Source organism: Megascapheus bottae, chromosome 27, assembly GCF_031878675.1.
Source record: "Megascapheus bottae isolate mThoBot1 chromosome 27, mThoBot2.hap1, whole genome shotgun sequence".
Classification (NCBI taxonomy): Eukaryota; Metazoa; Chordata; class Mammalia; order Rodentia; family Geomyidae; genus Megascapheus; species Megascapheus bottae.
Window position 1 is genome coordinate 2,559,186 of NC_143535.1, and position 19,647 is coordinate 2,578,832.

General features: G+C 51.9%; 1 protein-coding gene across 8 annotated transcripts in view; it reads right to left on the bottom strand.

Moving 5' to 3' along the window:
- Positions 1–19,647, bottom strand: part of Gramd1b (GRAM domain containing 1B) — a 161,320-nt gene that overhangs the window by 61,893 nt on the left and 79,780 nt on the right. Inside the window, exon 1 of one of the 8 annotated variants that reach the window (XM_090319284.1) lies at positions 15,646–15,689. The exons of 6 other annotated variants lie outside the window; for them this stretch is intronic. In XM_090319284.1, coding sequence (XP_090175410.1) covers positions 15,646–15,662 — 17 coding nt within the window. In that variant the 5' untranslated portion in view covers positions 15,663–15,689. Of the gene's footprint in view, positions 1–4,389; positions 4,542–15,645; positions 15,690–19,647 lie in introns of those variants that run through there. One more of the 8 variants, XM_090319283.1, reaches the window with a different exon arrangement.

Here is a 19,647-nt window from a genome sequence, read left to right on the forward strand (position 1 = left end):
TGTTCAAGATCTCTTAGCGAGGGCTTGAACTCAGAGCCACGGCATGCTCTCCACAGCACTTCTGCTCACGGCTGGTTCTCTACCGTTTGAGCATACTTCCGCTTTCAGCTTTTTACTGGTTAACTGAAGATAAGAGCTAGCCCAGGATAGCTTTACCTATGATCCTTAGAGCTCAGCCATTTGATAGCTAAGATTTCAAGTGTGAGCTACAAACGCTTGGCCAGGTTCTCTTAACTCTCATTTGATTTTACCTTCTCCCCATGCTAGTTCTCTTGCACATCCGTACCAGCCCCCAGGCCCTCTGGAAACTGCACCACCAAGCTCACAGATATAAGGGGCCAGGCAAAGGAGCAGAGCACCCAGACGGAGCTACACAGTTCACCAGGATCAAGCAACATGGCCAAGAAGCGGCCCTAACAGCGCTAGAGCGGAGTGTGTGCGAGCGTCTCAAGCACTACAGAAAATAGAATCATCTTTCCATCAGCAAGAGCACAGGGAATGCCACGCAGAAATGGGAACTCTGCTGTGCCACGGTGCCACGGCAGCCTCTCTCAGCCTGCTACCCTCACGCTGCCCAACAAATTACCAGCAGACGCAACCAAGGGAATGTCATCTAGGACAGACTCATGCCCAGTGCTGGAAAGGTAGGATGGGGGATTTCTCTCTGCATGTCTCCCGAGACAGGCCACTTGTCAATCACAGACACATGTCAGGCTCATTGTCCAAAAGCATCCTGTGATAAGCCTGTCACTCCTGGAGACAGGCTGTAACACGTCTGTACAGCCCTACTCACCACCTGTCCTGCGCTTGAGCCTCCTCCCATACCTTCACCCCAAGAAACTTCTCCACCATAGCCGAAACAGATTTTTACAGCATTTGGGTTTGTTTGTTTGTGCTGATACAAGGGGTCAGGGTCTAGGCGCTGTTCTTTCTTTTCTTTTTCTTTTTTTTTTGGTCGAGGCTGGCGCTTTCTGTCCTTTTGCTGGTTAACGCGTGGATTTTCCTATCTGGGGTAGCTGTGGAGTGCAATCTTCAGCCATCAGCCTCCTGAATAGCTGGGATTACAGGCAGGAGGCACAGAGGCCCGCTTTAAGAGTATTTGGTTCTTCATTGCACTTAGGGGACCTTAGCACTTACTGGCTCCCTCATTTATGTGCCTGTGTTCGCTCCGGTGGGGGGGTCTCCTTCCATCTGGGAGAGTAATGGACCTTTAGGGCCACGGCGATGGTTGGTCTTTATACTGGGTTTATCTTTCAAATGTTAGAGCACAAGTCAATAAAACCTGGATCAACATTTCCAGAATGGAGGGCTGGCTGCCTAGCCAGCCCAGACCTAGAGCTGCTCTCCAGGAGAGCAGATATGACACAGACCCCTCATGACGGCAGTCCCCAGCCAGAAGGAAAGTACTTCCTGGCTTTTTCTCAAACTATTCACATAAATTTAATCCAACACTTCCTTGATCTGTACCTCAGTTTCCCTGGCTCTCTAAACGAGTCAGGGGTCACTCTGTAGGGATTATGGAAGGAGTCACATGAGATAACTCATTTCCACACATTTAAAAATAAGTGCAGATAACTTAATATTGTATTTTCCTTCTGTGGGAAACTTTGTAGATCCAATAACTGTTTCAACATAAAATATTTGCTCTCCTAATTCCAATACCAAAGAATATGGGGAACCTTAAATTTGGATATAATTCTTACTTTTTCTAATAGAAATCTTTCAAGTTTATTTTGCTAAATAAAGAGATCAATCATACTTGTGAAAAAAATTCTCGTTCAAGCTAATGCTATAATCCCATCTACTCCAGAGGCTGAGATCTAAGGGTTAAAGTAAAAAGCCAGCAGGCAGAAAGTGAGCCTCCTGTCCCTGGATTAACCACCAAAACTCCAGAAGCAAAAAAGCTTAGGGACAGTGCTAAGGGCCTGAGTTCAAGCTCCAGCACAGGTACACACACACACACACCCCAAGCTTAGGGACAGTGCTAAGGGCCTGAGTTCAAGCTCCAGTACAGGTACACACACACACACACCCCAAGCTTAGGGACAGTGCTAAGGGCCTGAGTTCAAGCTCCAGCACAGGTACACACACACCCCAAAAAGTCTCATTCATTTATTCACTGAGAAAGAGACAGAATGAAACAGCAACTTCAGAGCATGGCATACTCCACTGAGTGAGGCTGAGCAGGGGGTCAGTGGGGATTGTCCCCGCCCCTGCCGCCAGGCCCAAGCCCAGTATTCTAGCTGGATGCTCTTACATGGGGCCACCTCACCCCCTTCTGCCTCAGTTTCCCCATCAGTAAAAACAAGGGGCTTACCCCAAATGCTATGAGCCCCCTGTCAACACAGCAGGGGGTTAACCCTTGGTAAGCCTTGCCAGTTGCTACTGTCCTTCTTTGAGCAGCACTATCTGTTTCTGTTGCTCTCATGGAGCGGGCAGCCACAGCACTCCCAGAAATGGTTTCAAACACACCCCATCCTTTCCAACCCAGTGCCAGCCACAAGGCAGTCAACGTGCTGGGTCATCCCCGTTCCCGGGGGAGAGTCCTGCACTGGACACCAGCTGCATTTCAATCATCCATGGAGCAAATAGACGGGGAGGGGGGTACGAAACATTGTATTGAAGGAGACAGGGGATCCTGAGATCTAACAGCACTAAGGCAGGTAGAAAGGACATTACCCCCACCCCCATTTTGTAGGGCTGAAGCAGACAAGGCAAGCTAATTGCAGTTCTCGGCAGAGCATTGTGTTCCTTGTTGAAATGCATCAGGAGATACTCAAAGCAGATTTTAAAGGCAAACATCTCTAGATGTCCCCGAGGGGCCAGCCAGCCTGAGCAGAGAGATCCCTCTGTGTTAAAGTGATGTCTCATCGGAGTGACAGGGCTGTATGCTGACAGCAGGCGATGGAGGCAGTGACTTAGGAAAAACACGCGGGGTCTCTGCTCTCCCGGGAGCCCCTGAGTGGCTGATGGGGGCCTGGGACTCCCCTGAGCACAGGCTTTGCAATCCAGTAGGGCCAGGTCACCGTGGCCCCACAAGAAGCAAACACAGAGGAGGGCAGTGCGAACACCTCTACCTTGGCTTCTCAACATGAAAGGAGAGCCTTGGGCACAGGACTGAACAGGTAAGAGAGGGATCTCAAGGCCAGAGGAGAAAGGAGCTGCAGGGGCACAGAGCTAAGAGTTCTCCACCACGGAGCCTCACAGAGGGTCAGAGTTAAGCCTGCAGGAGCAGCTCCTCCCTCAGCCTCTTCAAGCCACCTCTTCAGGAACCAATGAAGGCCCTTCTGGCCTAGGGGAAGACAACTGAGCTGATTGTTTGGGTGGGGGGGGGGGGCAGTGTTAATCTAGGGAAGGGGTTACTGGAAAGCCAGATGTGGCTTAAAGCCTGATAGAGTCCTTGCCTTAAACTACTTGATACCCATTCAACCTGCCAGCCAGAGAGACACCCTGCTGGCACCCCTGCAGGGAGCACTCCCAAGCTTCCTCTATGCGTCCCACCTCCACCCTGTTCGGGGAGAGCAGGCTCCCTTCCTCCTCACCTCCCTCCTCAGCCCAGGGGGGGAGGGGGGCTCCTCTCCGGGGAGCCCTGGCTGCTGCTCACCTTGCCCAGGCTTCCCGGGAGAACAAAGTTTTCCTGAGCTAAATCTGCAGGTTTGCAACCAGACAAAAAGCCAGTTCATCTCCCCATCTGGTCCTCCGCGTATCGGAGGAGAGAGAGCAGGAAGAGTTTTATTTTTAAAATGGAAGGTAAAAATACTCTGACTGCGTCTGCTGCTGAAATACAAGGCTCCCCACACCCCACGCGGAGCCAAGAAGCTCCTAGGCCAGCAAGAGGCATTTGCAAAGAGCCCCAAGGCATGGGCTTGTGCTGGGGTGGGGGGCAACAGACAGACAGACAGCCCACTCGGCCTCACAGACAGACAGCACCCTAGAAGACGGGTTCCAGCCCCTCTCTCACATCCCACGGATGTGGGAGCTTCCGGCCAGAGCTGAGGGAGCCCCGAGCAGCCAATATTTAAAATATGCCCCCACCCCAGTGTCTGTCCTCAGAGGGGAGAGCCTGGCGGCCCCGGCAGAACACGCGTGAGCCCCAGAAGAACGTCCCTCCCTGAGCATCACCCCTCAAAGTTGGAGACTCCAGCTGTAGTCCGATTCTCTCCCAAGCCCCCCATTCCCAACTCCTACAAACCCCTCTCGCCTTTAAGGGTGCTGAGATGCTGTAGCAGAGCAGAGGTTGGGTGAGTCCAGGAGAGTATACCCCAACTTTGAGTGTCACCCCATCTGCGAGTCAGGACTCACTAAAGGAGCCCTCTGGGAGGTGATGGGGTTCAGGGAGGGACCCCACACGGTGCTCTCCCCCACCCCCCCCACCCCGTCTCCACTTACCAAGACAGCTTGAATCCTTTCATTAGTACAGTCAGGACAATTCCCCGACCTCGCCCTCAGCATCCCGGTCACAGCTGCCGAGGTCCCGGGACATAGTGAGGAAGAGGACGAGGTCCCCGAAGAACAGAATCCCATGCAATGTGACTCAAACACAGGAGAGGAGAGGAGGAAGAGGAGGAGGAGAGAGGGAGAGGGGGAGAGGGGGAGAGGGGGAAAGAGGGAGAGAGGGAGAGGGAGAGAGGGAGAGAGGGAGAGAGGGAGAGAGGGAGGGAGGGAGGGAGAGAGAGAGAGAGAGAGAGAGAGAGAGAGAGAGAGAGAGAGAGAGAGAGAGAGAGAGAGAGAAGACAGCACCCCAACTGCTGAGCGCCCCCCACCCCCCGGTTCCTCTTCCAGCTGGAAGCCTGGCCGGGAGGCCCAGGGCAGCCTTTGCAAATCCAGCCCCCACGGAAGGTGGCTGCCCTGGCTGCTGCCTGCGCTGCTGCCAGTGTCCAAGGAGGATGGGTAGATGCTGGCAGGGCTGCCCTGAGCCAGCCCAGGAGCTGCTGTCCACAGCCAGGCCGGCCCCCACGCACCACCCTCACCGCCAGGGGCCTGGGGCAGCCCTGGGAGGGGAGCCTGGGAGGGCCGGCGTGCAGGAGCGCTCAGAGCTCGCAGAACCAGCCTGCACTCCCCGCAGACAGCGGCTCCATGTAATCTCCTAATCAATGCAGTACCCAAGCGAAGCACTGCCAGCCACTTCCGCCCATTTAAAGACACAGTGCCTGTTTTGTCCCCAGATGGGACAGAGGGCCAGGGACGGCATGCTGCCTGGGGAATGTGGTTCTGGGAAGGAGAGGGAAGGGGGCTGGCACCTCCAAAGGAATCCTTAGGATTAAAATGGCCCACCGCCGGCAGGGGAAGGGAACCCGAACCCCAAATCCTAGTAAACCTCAGAAATCCTATTCTGAGGCCATTCCTGGGGCCCCCAAAGTGTGGGCTTCCCTAAACAGAGTCCTGGTCCTGTCCCTGGCAGGGCAGGCACGGCAGGCACAGCCTGCTACCAGCAGCTAGTTCTCAGGGATCCAGGCACAGCTCTCTGCTGGGAGGGCTGGTGGCAGAGCAGCCCCTCGGTGACCTGGCCCGGGAATCCTCTGCACTGCAAGAGTCTGGATTTGGATGGAAGCAGGACTTTGTCACCATATAGGGGCACCAAGAAAGGTTGGAACCAGGTACCACACAGCCCCAGGGAGGGGCACAGGACTCCCTGGGCTGGGGGAAATAGCTTTCCGGAAACAAAACCCTGAAAGGCCAGGGCACAGGAGTTCTGCACCAACTTCCCCCAGTTTCTGACTATCTGGGTCAGAAATACGGATGGTTGGGAATAAACAAAGAGGAGATTAATCATGAAATAGCAACCTTCAACTGAACCATAATACACTACATCCCAAACTGGCCCCCAAACAGTCTACAGATCACCCCCACTGTGCCTGCCTGTGTTATTAAAAAGCCTGGGGCAGAGCCCCTCAGGGGCACCTCACTGGACTGGAATCCCCCAGACCTGCCTCCCTCTGTCCAGGGGAAAGACTCCTGAAGGCAGGGAGTTCACCTGGCCCTCAGAGCTCAACTTCCATCCATAGCAGGGCGTGCACAGGGAAAGGTTCTAGAAGAAAGGGTTGAATTGAAGTGACCTTATTCAAACCGAGCAGGTGAAACATTCCAGGATACACCATGCTTCTGGGGATGTACAGCCAAACATGGGGTGCAGAATTCCTGTCCAACCACAGCCCCATGCCAGGCTCCACTCCATGCCCCAGGCCTTAGGATCACACCTGTGGCTCCCTTAGCCTCTCTACCCAAGCCCTATCTTCAGCACAGATGTGGAAAGGATGATTCCAGAAGCTCACAAAGTTCTGTCTTTCAGGAGTTAGATACTCCAATCCCTGAAACCCCCAGGTCCAGTGACCCAGCCCCCCTGCCACCTCACTGAGAGGACTCTGGGTAGATGTGAAGTCCATCAACTGCTCCAGTCATAAGAGATAGGCACATCCGCACTCCGGGCTCCCTCAGCCAAGGGCGAGCAAGGCCCTGTCTCAAAATCAAGCCGGGGCTTGCTGCAGGTGGTTCATGCCTGTGATCCTAGTTACGTAGGAAACTGAGCTCTAAGGATAACATTTCAAAGCCAACCCAAGCTGGAAAGTCTATGATCTCTAATTAATCCCCCCCAAAAAAAAGCCAGAAGTGGAGCTGTGGCTCAAGTGGTAGAATGCCAGTCTTGAATGGAAAAAGCTAAGAGATGACATCCGGGCCCTGAGTTCAAATCCCAGTACCAGAACAAACAAACAAGCTTGGCATGGTAGCACTATGGTCTCAGCCAGTGAGAAGGTGGTAGAAGGGTAGAAGCCCAGTCCAAGGCTAGCCTAGGAAAAGTTAGGAAATCCTGTCTAAACAATGAAAATGCTGTGATAGAGCTTAGCAAATGTGAGGCCCCGAGTTCAATCCAGTACTACACACATACACAAAAAAAGTAAGGAATATGTCAAATCCAAAACCTTCAATGATGAAACCATTGGAGTTTCATGTTCTTACCAAGCATGGACCTGAAAGCAAGAAGGAAAAGCCCCAGTCACCAACCAACTGCGTCTGACTGGAACTCAAATTTCCCCACATAACCCACGAAACTCATCAGCCACAGAAGAGAAGAGTGACAATGCAGAACTTCTGCTCATGCCCAAGAAGAGGGGGAGAGGGGAAGTCCATTTGTAGACACACTTGCTGGAGCTGTGGCTAGGCGGTACAAGTCCCGCCCCCCTGGTACTGCTCCCCACAGCACTGCTTCACCCACGTTACAGCCCCCAAGTGTCTCCAGCACACATCAGGAAAAGAACTGCTCCTCAGGTCTTCAAAGATTCTTCTACGAATGTTTGCATGACAAAAAGAGACATCAGGGAAATAGGCAAAATATCTGAATAAGTACCTTCAGAAAAGGAAATAATGAACAGGGACTCCACCTTCAGTAGAACTTGAGGGAATACAAATGCAGAATGCCAGTAAGATGCCACTTCAGACCCAACAAAATCAAAGTCCAACAGTATCAAGTGTCAGAAAAGAGCTGGGAGAAGGATGCCTGAGTGCAGCTATCGAATTATGAAGTTAATTCTGCCTCTTAACTAAGAGCCATTCCGCTCTATCACCAGAAAAAGCAGCTCACATTGGACGCAGCCAGGCACTGCAGAATGCTTTCTCCAGAATACCAAAGCCTAACTCCAAAAGAAGAAACTTGCAAGCCAAACAAGCAGACATCAACTGAGAAGACAAAGCTAAACAAAGAAAAGGAGTCAAGAAAGACGGAGGCAAGCATGGTCCCATATCCACCTGAAGAACAAATGCAACAAAAGAAGCGACTCTATGTTCAGAAATGGAAAAGTGAGAGAAGGACAAAGACTTCCAAAAAGGAGCTCAGTGTCAGGACGGGCACTGGTGACTTGTCTAAGCTGAAGGCTGAAGTATGAGGAGGGACATTCAAAGCCAGCCCAGGTAGTAAAGTCCAATGAGACCTTATCTTCAGCAAACAAGCGAACCGGAAGTGGAGATATGACTCAAGTCACACAAACTTGAGAGAAAAAGCCAAGTAAGAGTGAGAGGCTGTGAGTTCAAATCCTAGTACCGGGATGCGCGCGCGTGCGCGCACACACACACACACACACACACACACACACACACACACACACACACACGCAGAAAAAAAAGATGGTTAAGAGAATGGTAGAATAGGCAGGACAAAATAAGAGGCTCAACGTTTGTGGTCTCTCTGTCTCTGTCTCATTAGTCCTAGGTTTGAACTCAGGGCCTGGGTGCTGTTTCAAGGCTAGCACTCTACCACTTGAAGCCACAGCTCCACTTCCTGTTTGGGGATGGTTCATTGGAGAGAAGAGTCTGGCAGACTTTCCTGCCAGGTTGGCTTTGAACTGTAACCCTCAGCTCTCAGCTTCCTGAGTATTTAGGATTACAGGCGTGAGCCACTGGCACCCAGCAGATGTTCCTTTTAGATTTCAATTGTTTTGATGATTTTTTTTTTTTTTTTTTTTGCCAGTCCTGGGCTTGGGCTCAGGGCCTGAGCACTGTCCTTAGACTTTCTCAAGGCTAGAGCTCTACCACTTGAGCCACAGCACCACTTTCGGCTTTTTTTCTATGTATGTGGTACCAAGGAATTGAACCTGGGTCTTCATGCATGCTAGGCAAGCACTTTAACCACTAGGCCAAACTCCCAGCCCCTGATTTTTTTTGGGGGGGTGGGGGAGGGACAGCTTCCTATGGGCCCTAAAAGTCTCTCCATCTTGCTGCCATTCCCTCTATAATCTAACAAAAGCAGTGTTTCTTGCCTTGTCCAAAAAATAGGGACAGGAATGGTGAGAGGTGTTGTCTCCTGCTGGTGGCTGCTGACAGCCACCAAGACTCTTAGCCAAGACTCCAGCCTAGGCCCTAGCCAATAGAGTCTCAACACGGGGTTGGGGGAGATGGCACCTCCCGGGTCCCACCTCTCCCCCTCTGGGGCTCCTTCTCTGCCCCCTCTTGACCTTGATAAATCCCCCAGCCCCCCACGTGGAGATGGCCGCCAGGGCTGCAGCGGGCGGGTGGGGTGTTGCTGACAAATCTGGGACAGAGCGGTGCTGCAGTCACACGCTGCCACCGCCGGGGAAGCAGAGCCCAGCTCAGGCACGCTGAGTGTTATATTTAAGGAGCATTTTGGAGGTCAGGAAGCAAGCGAGGAGCCGTGGGGGAGGGTGCAGCCTCCCTTCCAACAACAAGCCGCCGCCGCCTCCTCCTCCTCCTCCTCCTCCTCCTCCTCCTCCTCCTCCTCCTCCTCTTCCTCCGGCCAGAATCCTCTTCCAGACTCCAACTGCCTTCAATAGAGGTTGTGTGAGGGCCGGCAGATGGCCAGGGAGGCATGGGTCAGGTGCTCCTCACCCCTTCCCTGTCCCTCCTCCCTCCTCTCCCCTCCCACAGCCCTCTAGGCTCCCCACCCTCTGCCACTATTAGTCACCGGTTCCAGGGTGACAGTGCGGTGAGAGCTGCAGGCACTGGCCTGGCCTTCTGGTCAGCTCATCTGTGTCAGCTCTCAGCTTGGAGCCTCGGGTGCAGCCCGCCCCTTCTCCCCGCTCTCCTGAGCCCAGCCCTGCCTTCCTGCCACAGGGCCAGAGAAGCCGACCAGCTCCCAGGAAGAGCGAGAAGGAGCAAGCATGGCTATTCCTGTCTAGACCCCTTCTGCCGGCCTCTGCCTCCAGGGGTCCTGTCAGGGCAGGAAAGTATGGGGGTCTGCCAGCCACGGGAAGAGGGGGTGTCCATATCATATCGGGTCCTAGAGTTACCTGAAGGTGACTGAAGGGCAGTGATGCCCCACTGTGTGCGGGGCCGGGAGAGCTGCAGGACATTCTAGAGCCAACTGTCCTTGTATACTGGGGACACAGGAGCAGGCAAAGGCAGGAAGAAGTAACCAGTCCCGCCTATTCCTGGACCATAAGACCCTGCACCCCTCTCCAGCCTGGAAACCTCCTCCAGCGCCAACCCTCCCCGGCTCCAGCTCTGTCCAGAGCCCAACAAGGCTCAGCCCACTGGAGTGGCTTGACATTCCTCTTCCAGCGAGACTTCTGCCCTTATGAGGGGACAGTGTTCCCTGGACCCTGCCCCCCCTGCCAGTGGGAATCTCAAATTTGACTTCCCCTCCACCCCCCTGACCTTTCTCTCCCAAGCCCCGCCTCCGGCCTCAGGATTAGTTGGTCCATGTGTCATTCACCAGTGTGGCCTGGCTCTGCTGAAAGACAGAGGCCAGCCTCCAGGAGGTAGGAGCAGCAGAATCCAGAAAGTTGCTTGCGGCAGGGCATGTACACACACACACACACACACACTCACACACGGGTGCACGTACACCAATTCCACCAGCCCTATGACCTGGAGGGGAGAAGGCAGCCTGACCAAAGAAGATGGAAGAACAAGACAGCTTTTTAATTACCTCCTGCTCCCCCTGGCTTGTTCTTGGGGACTAAGTGATGGTGCTGCAGAACTGGTGGCAGCTTATAAACAGATTCTCTCAGAAAGGGGCACCCAGGGTCGGGAGCATGGCTTAGTGGTGCAGTGCTTGCCTAGCATGCACGAAGACCTAGGTTCGATTCCTGGGTACCACATACTCAGAAAAAGCCAGAAGTGGTGCTGTGGCTCAAATGGCAGAGCACTAGCCTTGAGTGTCCAAAGACAGTGCTCAAGCCCTGATTTCAAGCCCCACGACTGGCAAAGGAAAAAAAAAAAAGTGTGGGGGGCATCTACACACCCAAGATCAGCTGCCTCCTGCTGTCTCTCACCAAATGGGGCTTTCTCCTCTCCCAGCTAAGGTACCCATTGTGAGTGCTGCCGAGAGACAGACAAAACCTGAATGAAACGAGGGTTCCTCGACTCACAGCAGAGGACACAACAAGGAGCTACTACTGGCAAGGAAGCGACTGATCTGTGTAACAAGTCTTAAGAACCATTCTTAATGGACCCTGGTCCGGCCCCATCTGTAATGTGTGCCACGGTGTAGCACAGACATGGTGGGCTTGGATCGGAGCTGGAATCCATCCTTACCAGGGAGGTGACCTTCAGGCTCTGGTGACAACAGCCATCAGGTGTTGGGACTCAGGACCACGATACACCACTGGACACAGAGGCCCCCCGACCTTTCCTCTAATACTTTTCTGATTTTTCTAGTGACAGGTCACACTTGCATATTTATTTCTTGTGGTTTTGACCAAGCACAGTCATTCATTCATGAGTAGATAGATAGATAGATAGATAGATAGATAGATAGATAGATGGATGGATGGATTTTAAATTCCTGGGCTCAGTCACAGAGCTCCATTGGTGTGGATGAGTTTGTTTGGCCCCACCTTGGGACAGGTGTTTCTCTGCCTTTTATTTTACAGCAAAGACTGCTCCAAAGAGGCAGTCCTCCCAGACCAAAACCGTGCTAATCAATGAACGGGAGAAGCTGGGTGGCTCTGTGGGGAAAACGAATGGAGCACGGGTGGTTCAGCACTGTCCCCTTGGCGGCCCGGGCTGCCTGGGCTCGAGCCCAAGGCCCTACTGCATTCATTCAGCTGAAATTAGGTGTGTTTGCTGTCTTTAAATAATGTATTAGTGGAATGTTTGTTATATGTATGGCCCAGGGAAATCATGAAGAGTTTTCAAAATCCACCGTTCCCCCCCAAACCCCCACCCAAAACCATGATCTCTAGAAAGTTACAGTCTAATAAAAAGATACGACAAGAGCATTAAAGGACAAAGTATAACGCAACAACAACCAGGCAGAGGCCTATCTAATCAGGACATATCGCCTCTGCCTTTCAAAAAGAACAAAGATTTGTAATCATTATGCTAATTTTTAATAAGCTGACAAGTAACGGTGAGGCGTCTCTGCTAACCTACACAAAGTCTGCCTGTGATCCTCGTGGCCTGATTGCTCTGCTAGCCAGAAAATGAACCCACGATTTGTAATTGTCCTTCCTAATTGCATGACAGGCGTCCAGAAGCGGCGCCCGCAGCGCTCATGGCTGCATCTGATGAGACGGTCTGCGCGCCGTTCACCTTCCGCCAACAGGACTTTTCCTGTCAGTGCTTTAAAGTTGGGGGGAAAGAGTTAGGGGTTGGGATGCCCACCCATTCTCTCACCATCGTATCAGCACAAGGCTCTGTCACCAGCAAACCTGAGCTCCTCAGGCCACCTGCCCTATGGTCACCTGTGCCACCTTGCTATGTCACCACTTGGCTCCCTTTGATGGGTGGGGCAGCCAAGTGCTGATATGAACCACAGTTTTTACAGGGACGCACGGTGAATGGTGAAAAATGAGGGCAACATGAGAACTATGAAAAAATACAATAGGTTTAGTGTATAAAAAAAAAAAAATTTTGGTGCCAGTACTAGAGCTTGGACTCAGGGCCTGGCGATCTGACTTGGCTCTTTGCTTAAGGGTGGCACTCCACCACTTGAGCTGAGTCTCCACTTCCAACCTTGTGCTGGTTAATTGGAGATAAGCTGGCTTCCAAACTTGATCCTCAAATTCCAGCCTCCTACGGAGCAGAGCGACTGGCATCTCACCCAAGTCATCTGGCTTAACCCTTACCACTCTGTAATGCTGGAGATGTCCTTATTTGGGGCCTGGGAGTTTGGCCTAGTGGTAGAGTGCTTGCCTAGCATGTATGAAGACCTGGGTTCGATTCCTCGGTACCACATCCATAGACAAAAGCTGGAAGTGGTGCTGAGGCTCAAGTGGTAGAGCTCTAGCCTTGAGATTAAAAGTCCAAAGAGAGTGCTCAGGCCCTGAGTTCAAGCCCCATGACTTGGCAAAAAAAAAAAAATGAGGAAACAGGGCTAGGAATATGGCTTAGTGTTAGAGTACTCTCTGGCATGCTTGAGGCCCCAGGTTTGATTCCTTGGTACCACCTACAAATTAATTTTTAAAAAAATGAAGAAACAGAGACCAAGAAGGACAAAGTAACCAACTTAGGTTCCTACAATCAGAGCACTGAACTCAGATCTGCCCAACTGCATGGTGCAGCTAGGATGCCTCTCCTCTGGGCTCTGTCTGATAAACGCCGAGACTGAACTCCATTTCTTCATGGCCTGCTTGGTCAGGTGACTCTCCCATGATTCCAGTGCTAACCAGTTTCTCTTGACCCTGATGACCTTGTGCTGCTAAAATTTGTTCACCACCCCTAGCAACCATGACCACCTGCTCTCGGGGCCTTGTATTATCAGACTAAAACCTCCATACTTAACTCTCTGTAGGCATAAAATTGGCATTTAATGAATACTCATAGAGTGATGGGTTTATAAGCTCTCCTAATCGCTTTTCTCAAGGTTGAGATCAAATCTCTAAGGACATTATTTATCATCTTATGTTTCTTAACAGATCTGAGCATTAGAGGACTTCAGTCTGAACATGTAACCTTATAGAGTGTTTTGGGTTTGTTTTTGTTTGTTTTTTTAACAAAAAGAGGCTGGGAGTGTGGCCTAGTGGTAGAGTACTTGCCTAGCAGGTATGAAGCTCTGGATTTGATTCCCTGGTACCACATAAGTAGAAAAAGCCAGGAGTGGTGCTGTGGCTCTAGCCTTGAGAAAGCTCAAGGGCAATGCTCAGGTCATGAATTCAAGGCCCAGGACTGGCCAAAAAAAAAAAGCAACCAAAAAGCAATGCAATAATAGAGCCTCAAAATCCAGAATTCCAAAATAAAGTCATAGCTCCAAAAGCCCTCCTCCAGGAACTAATAGGGATATCGTCCAGACTGGCCACGCCCACCAAAAGTTACTTCATTCTGGAGTAACTTAACCCAGTGCATTGTGGGTCTTTGCAGGCTCCTGGGAACAACGGCACAGAAATAAAACGAGAAGGGCTGAGGTGAGGGGCTGGGTTGGCAGACACCCAAACCATGCAAACTGATTTGGGGCATCTGAGTTCTCCTTAGCAGGCGGCCATGACACTCGGCTCTCAGGATCTGACCCTGGATCTCCGATCTTACGCTTTGAGTTACAAGCTTTCTGTAGAGTTGACAGAAGCTATAGGTCTCTCCCTGGAAAAACACACTCGCATACATATAATCTATCTGGTAGAAGATGCTCCTCTCTAGCCAGATGCTGGATCAGGACCAGCCAGAGACGGATTGAGCTGAGCCGCATTTGTTCCTGTCCTTTTGTGGTCCGGATCCTGAAGGCAAATGTTACCCTCAGTCAGGATCCAGCCCCAGCATCTTGTCTGCCTTCTGCGCCTGCTGGGGTGCTCTGTAACATGAACAAGGGGATGGAAAAGCCAAAGAAAGGCCTCCACATGGCAAATGCAGAACACATCTCAGCCACCATTCCACCACACACCGCTGATGGCTTCAGGAGCTGCCTCCCTAGCACGCTCTGGCTGGAGATACAGGCAGCTGTTTTCAGAAGGGGCAGTGAATGGCTTTGAGTCTAAGGGCAGTCACAGCTTTCTGCCCCCATAGCTGTCCCAGCATACTTCCAGAGGGTGGGGGTCACAGTCCCTTAAATGTTAGGGACAGGAAGAGAAAAAAAAAAGAGGAGACAGAAAAGAGAAATGGCCTGGGAGAACCTGTTTTCATTTCATTTGCTTTCTCTAGATCCTTTCTTCAAATGTGAGACAGATCTAACCTGGCAAAACAACAGATCCATGTAACTTTCACCTTTCTGCAGAGCGAGATGAAAACTCGGAGCTATTATGTAACTTGGATCCAATCACACAGCAAGTAAAGATGCAAAGAAAAACATCCAGTTCTGAGGCCTATTCGGACCAGGCTAACACACCACTGCCGGCAGCACCCCAGTGGCCGGGCCAACCTCGTGCTCTCCTCCATCCACCACACAGGGTACCCAACCGGAGCCCGAAGCCTGGGCCTTGCTGAGCTTCCATCTTGGAGAGAAAGGAGACCTTACCATCTGGCCCGAAAGCAAGGACTACAAGTGGGAGCAGCTCAGCCTCCCTCAGTGGCCCATCCACAGCCAGTGGCTCAAGCTCCTTCTATGGGGGAGAGGGAGGAATCAATCAATAAAACCACAGAAAAATAAATTTCCAGTGGCAGACGGGAGCTGAGAGAGATCAGAAAGCTACGTGGGATCGCCCTCTAGCGTGCACGACCAGCTCACGGCATGAAGCTCGCAGGCGCCCTTCTCAGGAGGGCTCAGACCTGCCTGCCATTGGGGCTCAGAGCCAGGGGAGGGGTCAGCCCACCACCTGCCAATCAGACACCAGCTCACCAATCCCGAGGCTGCAGCATAAGAGGCTGCCTGGGCGGCCCAGCCCTCGAGCCCCACCCAAGCTCAGAAAGCAGGAGGGAGGGAGGAGGCACCCAGAATGCCAGATGTACCAAGGGAAGGAGAGACAGTGCTGTACTGCAGGCAGAGGAAGACGACAGATGACGGGGGAAGAGTGACTAAAAAGAAACAGGGAGAAGACAACTAAAGAAAAAAAGACAGCCACGGAAGTGAGTCCAGACAAACACTGCAGGTGCCTCTCTCCCCTGTGGCAATCCATCCATCCATCCATCCATCCTCCGGCTCACACTTGTGGGGGCCACAAGGTGGCTTGTTAGCTGCCAGCCCCTCTCCTGAGGTCATTTCCCTCCAGGAACACAGCCCTTGGATGCTCAGGAGTAGAGGGAGAGGAAGGGAGAGAAAGTGAACTAAAGGCAGAAGTCTCCGAGCGAAGCCACTTACGCACAGTGCGGCCGGCAGCATTTCCATCCTACCTTTGATGTCGCCACATCGGCCGGCTCCATCATCTCCACTTGGCCTGGGGGGTGGAGGCACCATCCAGAGAGAAAAGGCACAGTCACAAACTTCCACCCAGAAAGTGTACATCACCCCCTCTGGAGGTGCAGAGGAAAACCAGAGACCTGGGGCTTGCATGTGGGGAGGACAGGAAAGAAGTCTGGGGGTCCCTTGCAAGCCCTAGAGCCGGTCTGCGTTTATATGTGCCCACAGATGCCCCTCAGGTCGAGTCAGGGCACCCCTCTCGCCTGGTACTTGGTCTCTGGAGGCCAGCATAGGTCTCACCAGGCTCCCCTGCTCGGGAGAGGGTGGGTGGAGGCCCGGCTTCCATCCCTGCTCAGGACGGGGGCCCTGCGTGTGAGTCAGTGCTGGGGCAGTGGGAAGGACGGAGGCTTGGGACCCGTGGGGAGACAGATGTGAGGACTTTGAGTGGGGGCAGGGACTGGGTAGAAGCAGAAGGGAGGTGCTGTGCTAGGGAGTGCCGGAGTCACAGGGCAGGGCAGCAGGGCCGCCCCGCAAGGTGCAGAGCGAGAAGGGAGAGGAATTGGCCCCGTAGGACACTCACCTTGCAATAACATTCAGACTGACTGAGGCCTACAAAGGAGCCAGGAGCGCGGCTCACACGGCGCACTCTGCACCCCCAGACACTCCCAGCCTGTGTGAAGGTGCATGAGAGCTCCCCCCGCAGAGGCCGGCCCGCTCCGCAGAGGCCGGCGGTCGAGCAGCCTGATTGGAGGAGCAGGATGACTTCATCCATCCCCATTCATCACTCTAGGTTTCCTGCCCAGCAGGCACGCAGCAGCTCCGCTCGCGCTCGTTGGGTACAGTTTCCTCTCTAGCCAGCTTGCTCAGGCTGCCAGGGGTAGACAGAGGTGGCAGAAGGCAGCGGACCAGTCCACCAGTACCCCAGCCCACCAGGAACAGCTGGGTTACACCCACCCTGCTGGGAACGCGGGCATGCATCCGCCTGTGCCAAAATTAGCACGGATACAAAAGGACAACACTCGGAGAAGCTCGCGATGGCACAGGTGCTCGGCTCTGGTTTTCCTGCAGAAGCTACCCGAGAGGTCCTCTCGATCAGGAAGAACAACCCCCGAGAAAGCAAACCTGTGTGTCCAGGCACCCTCTCTCCTGGCTGCTCTCCTCAGCCAGCCACCCCCGCCTGCCCTCTGCGCCAGCTGCAGGGGCAGGCTCTCCAGTGCTTGGCTACAGCCCCTCAGGCACACAGCAGCTTACAGCAACCACTCTACTCCATTCATTGTTACTCAAGAGGAACCTGAGGTCAACCCAGGATGCTAACCTCCCCGGGCTCATTTCCACAAACCTTTACTTGAAGCAAAGGTGGCTCACATCTGCAATCCTAGCTACTCAGGAGGCTGACATCTGAGGAACATGGTTCAAAGCCAGTCCGGGGAACTAAAGTCCCTGAGACTCTGATCTCCGATTATCCGACAGAAAACCAGAAGTGATGCTGTGGCCCAAGCGGGAGAATGCTAGCCTAGAGCTGAAGAGCAGCTCAGAGACAGCACCCAGACCAAGAGTTCAAGCCCCGTGACAAAGAAAAAAAAAAAAAACACGTTGGCATCATTTGCCAGGCACTGGTGGCTCACACCTGCAATCCTAGCTATTGAGAAGGCTGAGATCTGGGAATCGTGATTTAAAGCCAGCCCAGGCAGGGTTCCATCAGAAAGCTAGAAGTAGAGCTCTGGTTCAACTGGTTGAGCACCAGCCTTGAGTAGAAGCGCAGCCACCAGGCCCCGAGTTCAAGCTGAAGTACTGGCACAAAAATAGATAACTAAAGATAAAGCAATCTCGAGTGCAGTAACAATTGCTTTTAGATTAAAAGAAAGGACAGTGTTCTCAAAGACAAAGGCCTTACCAAGTTTAATTAAAAAACTAAGGAGATTGAGGAAGGGATTTGAATCCTAGTATGGGGCTCCTTTATTTTCCGTATCATTAAATGTGGTATATATCACTTCTCCCATTCCTATTCAATCTTACCCAAATAAAACATGTCTAGGTTAAGACATGCATGGGACTCAAAGTGTTTCAGATTTGGGGAACATATTTCCTTCAGAGTTTTTGTTAGATGTGTTCAACTAGTAGTAGGATTCAAGCCAGTGGATGATTTTCTGTCGCTCGCTACCTGGTTTTATGAGTCCTAGACTGTGGTGAAGGATGTAATTAACCTCAAAAGCACAGGAGATACAATCCAGTATTCTCCCAACATCCAGTAATGCTAGTCATGAGTATGAGTATCAGCACACATCCTGAGACTCAGGGGGCTAAGGCAGGAGGATCGAGAGCCAGGCATAAAAGTCTTAAGACTCTTACCTCCAATTAACCACCAGAAAACTGGAAGTAGTACTGTGGCTCAAGTGGTAGAACTTCAGCTGAAGAGCTCAGGGACAGCACCCAGGCCCAGAATGCAAGCTCCATGACCAACCCCCACCCCCCCCACCCCCAAAAAGGAAAAGGGCTGGAAATGTAACTTGGTGGTAAAGTACTCCCATACTATGCCTGAGGAAAATGCATGCTGACAAGAAGGCTTCTCAAGAGGCATCTCTGTCCAGTTGTTTGGTTTTGTTTTGTTTTGTTTTTTTATAAAGTAACACATTTCTGGGGGGAAAAAAAAAGAAGAAAAGAAAGTGATATTAAGCCAGACGCTAGTAGCTTTTGCTGGGACCTAGGCACTCAGGAGCCTAAGATCTGGAGGATCAGGGTACAAACCAGCTCAGGCAAGGAAGTCCTCAAGATTCCACCTTCAAAACCATTAACTTACTTGGTGGAGCACCAGTTGAATCAAGAAAGCTACACACTCCAATCAAGCATGAATCCCTGAGTTCGAACTCAGGTACCGGAAAGAGAAAAAGAAAAGTGATACTCGACGAGGGAGATTAAAAGGAAAAAAAAGACTCAATGCATGACAGCAGAGCAACCTCTGCTACACATTAAAGAAGTCTGAGGATTCCTTATAAGTCCTCTGTCTACGTATTTTCTGCTTTTGCTTTTTGGAACTACACATCCTCTTCCAACTTCAACTCATTTTGTTTAATATTAAATGAGGGAGGGGAAAAAAGAGAAAGAAATGCTTCTTCATAATAGTCTCTCTCCAAGGCAATTATTCATGCTAATTACTTTACCCTAGGTATTACTTTCTACCTCTTTAATTACTGTACTAATGCACTAAGTTAAAGGGAGGGGGAAAAGGGGAAGAAAATTAAAAGTCCGCTGCTTTAGAAACGAGTTGAGTCTTGCCCGAAGAGAAGGAGGGGATGTGGGATGCAGCTCCAGGCCTGGACCAGGGCAGGGCACCTGCCACTTCTCCCAGGAGGCTCCTGGGAGGATGTTTCAAACCCTGGTCAGAGAAACTTCACAAGAATGCATTCTGGGAGATGTAGTTCTGAGCAGCAGGCAGTCCTGCAGCCTTGTCTGTACTGCTTAAAGGGCACGCAGCTTGGGCTCTCTGCTTGTTGCAGACTGCCAGTTGGGATCAGCCGCCTTTGTCACAAAGAGTGAAAACGCCTTCTCTAGAGTGTGGGTGCTGTCTACTGAAAAGAAGGCAGGGGGGGAAGGGGAGAGGAACTTGAAAGAAGGAAGCCAGGGGTACAGAGGATAGGTTCTATGGAAGGGGAAGAGAAAGACAGAAGTAAGAGGGTCCAGGTGTACATCTGCATGACTGGTGCTGTCTTCCTTCAGCCTGGGGAGGGGTCCTGGGACATAAGGAATGCCAAGCCTCCTGCTCTGACACCACCACATAGTATGTGGGGCGTGGAGCACATGACTGTGTGTCCCCATTTCCTCATTGCTCAACCCAGAAGCCATTATGAGATGCCATTATCAGGTAACACCCCTGCAGGCCTTCTACTGCGTCTCGCATACGGTACATGCGTGCTTGCTTTTTTTTTTTTTTAAACTCAGTGGCAAATGCCTGACTTTGCCTCCTCCAGGTGACCTCTTACCCCCGGACCCATGTTTTA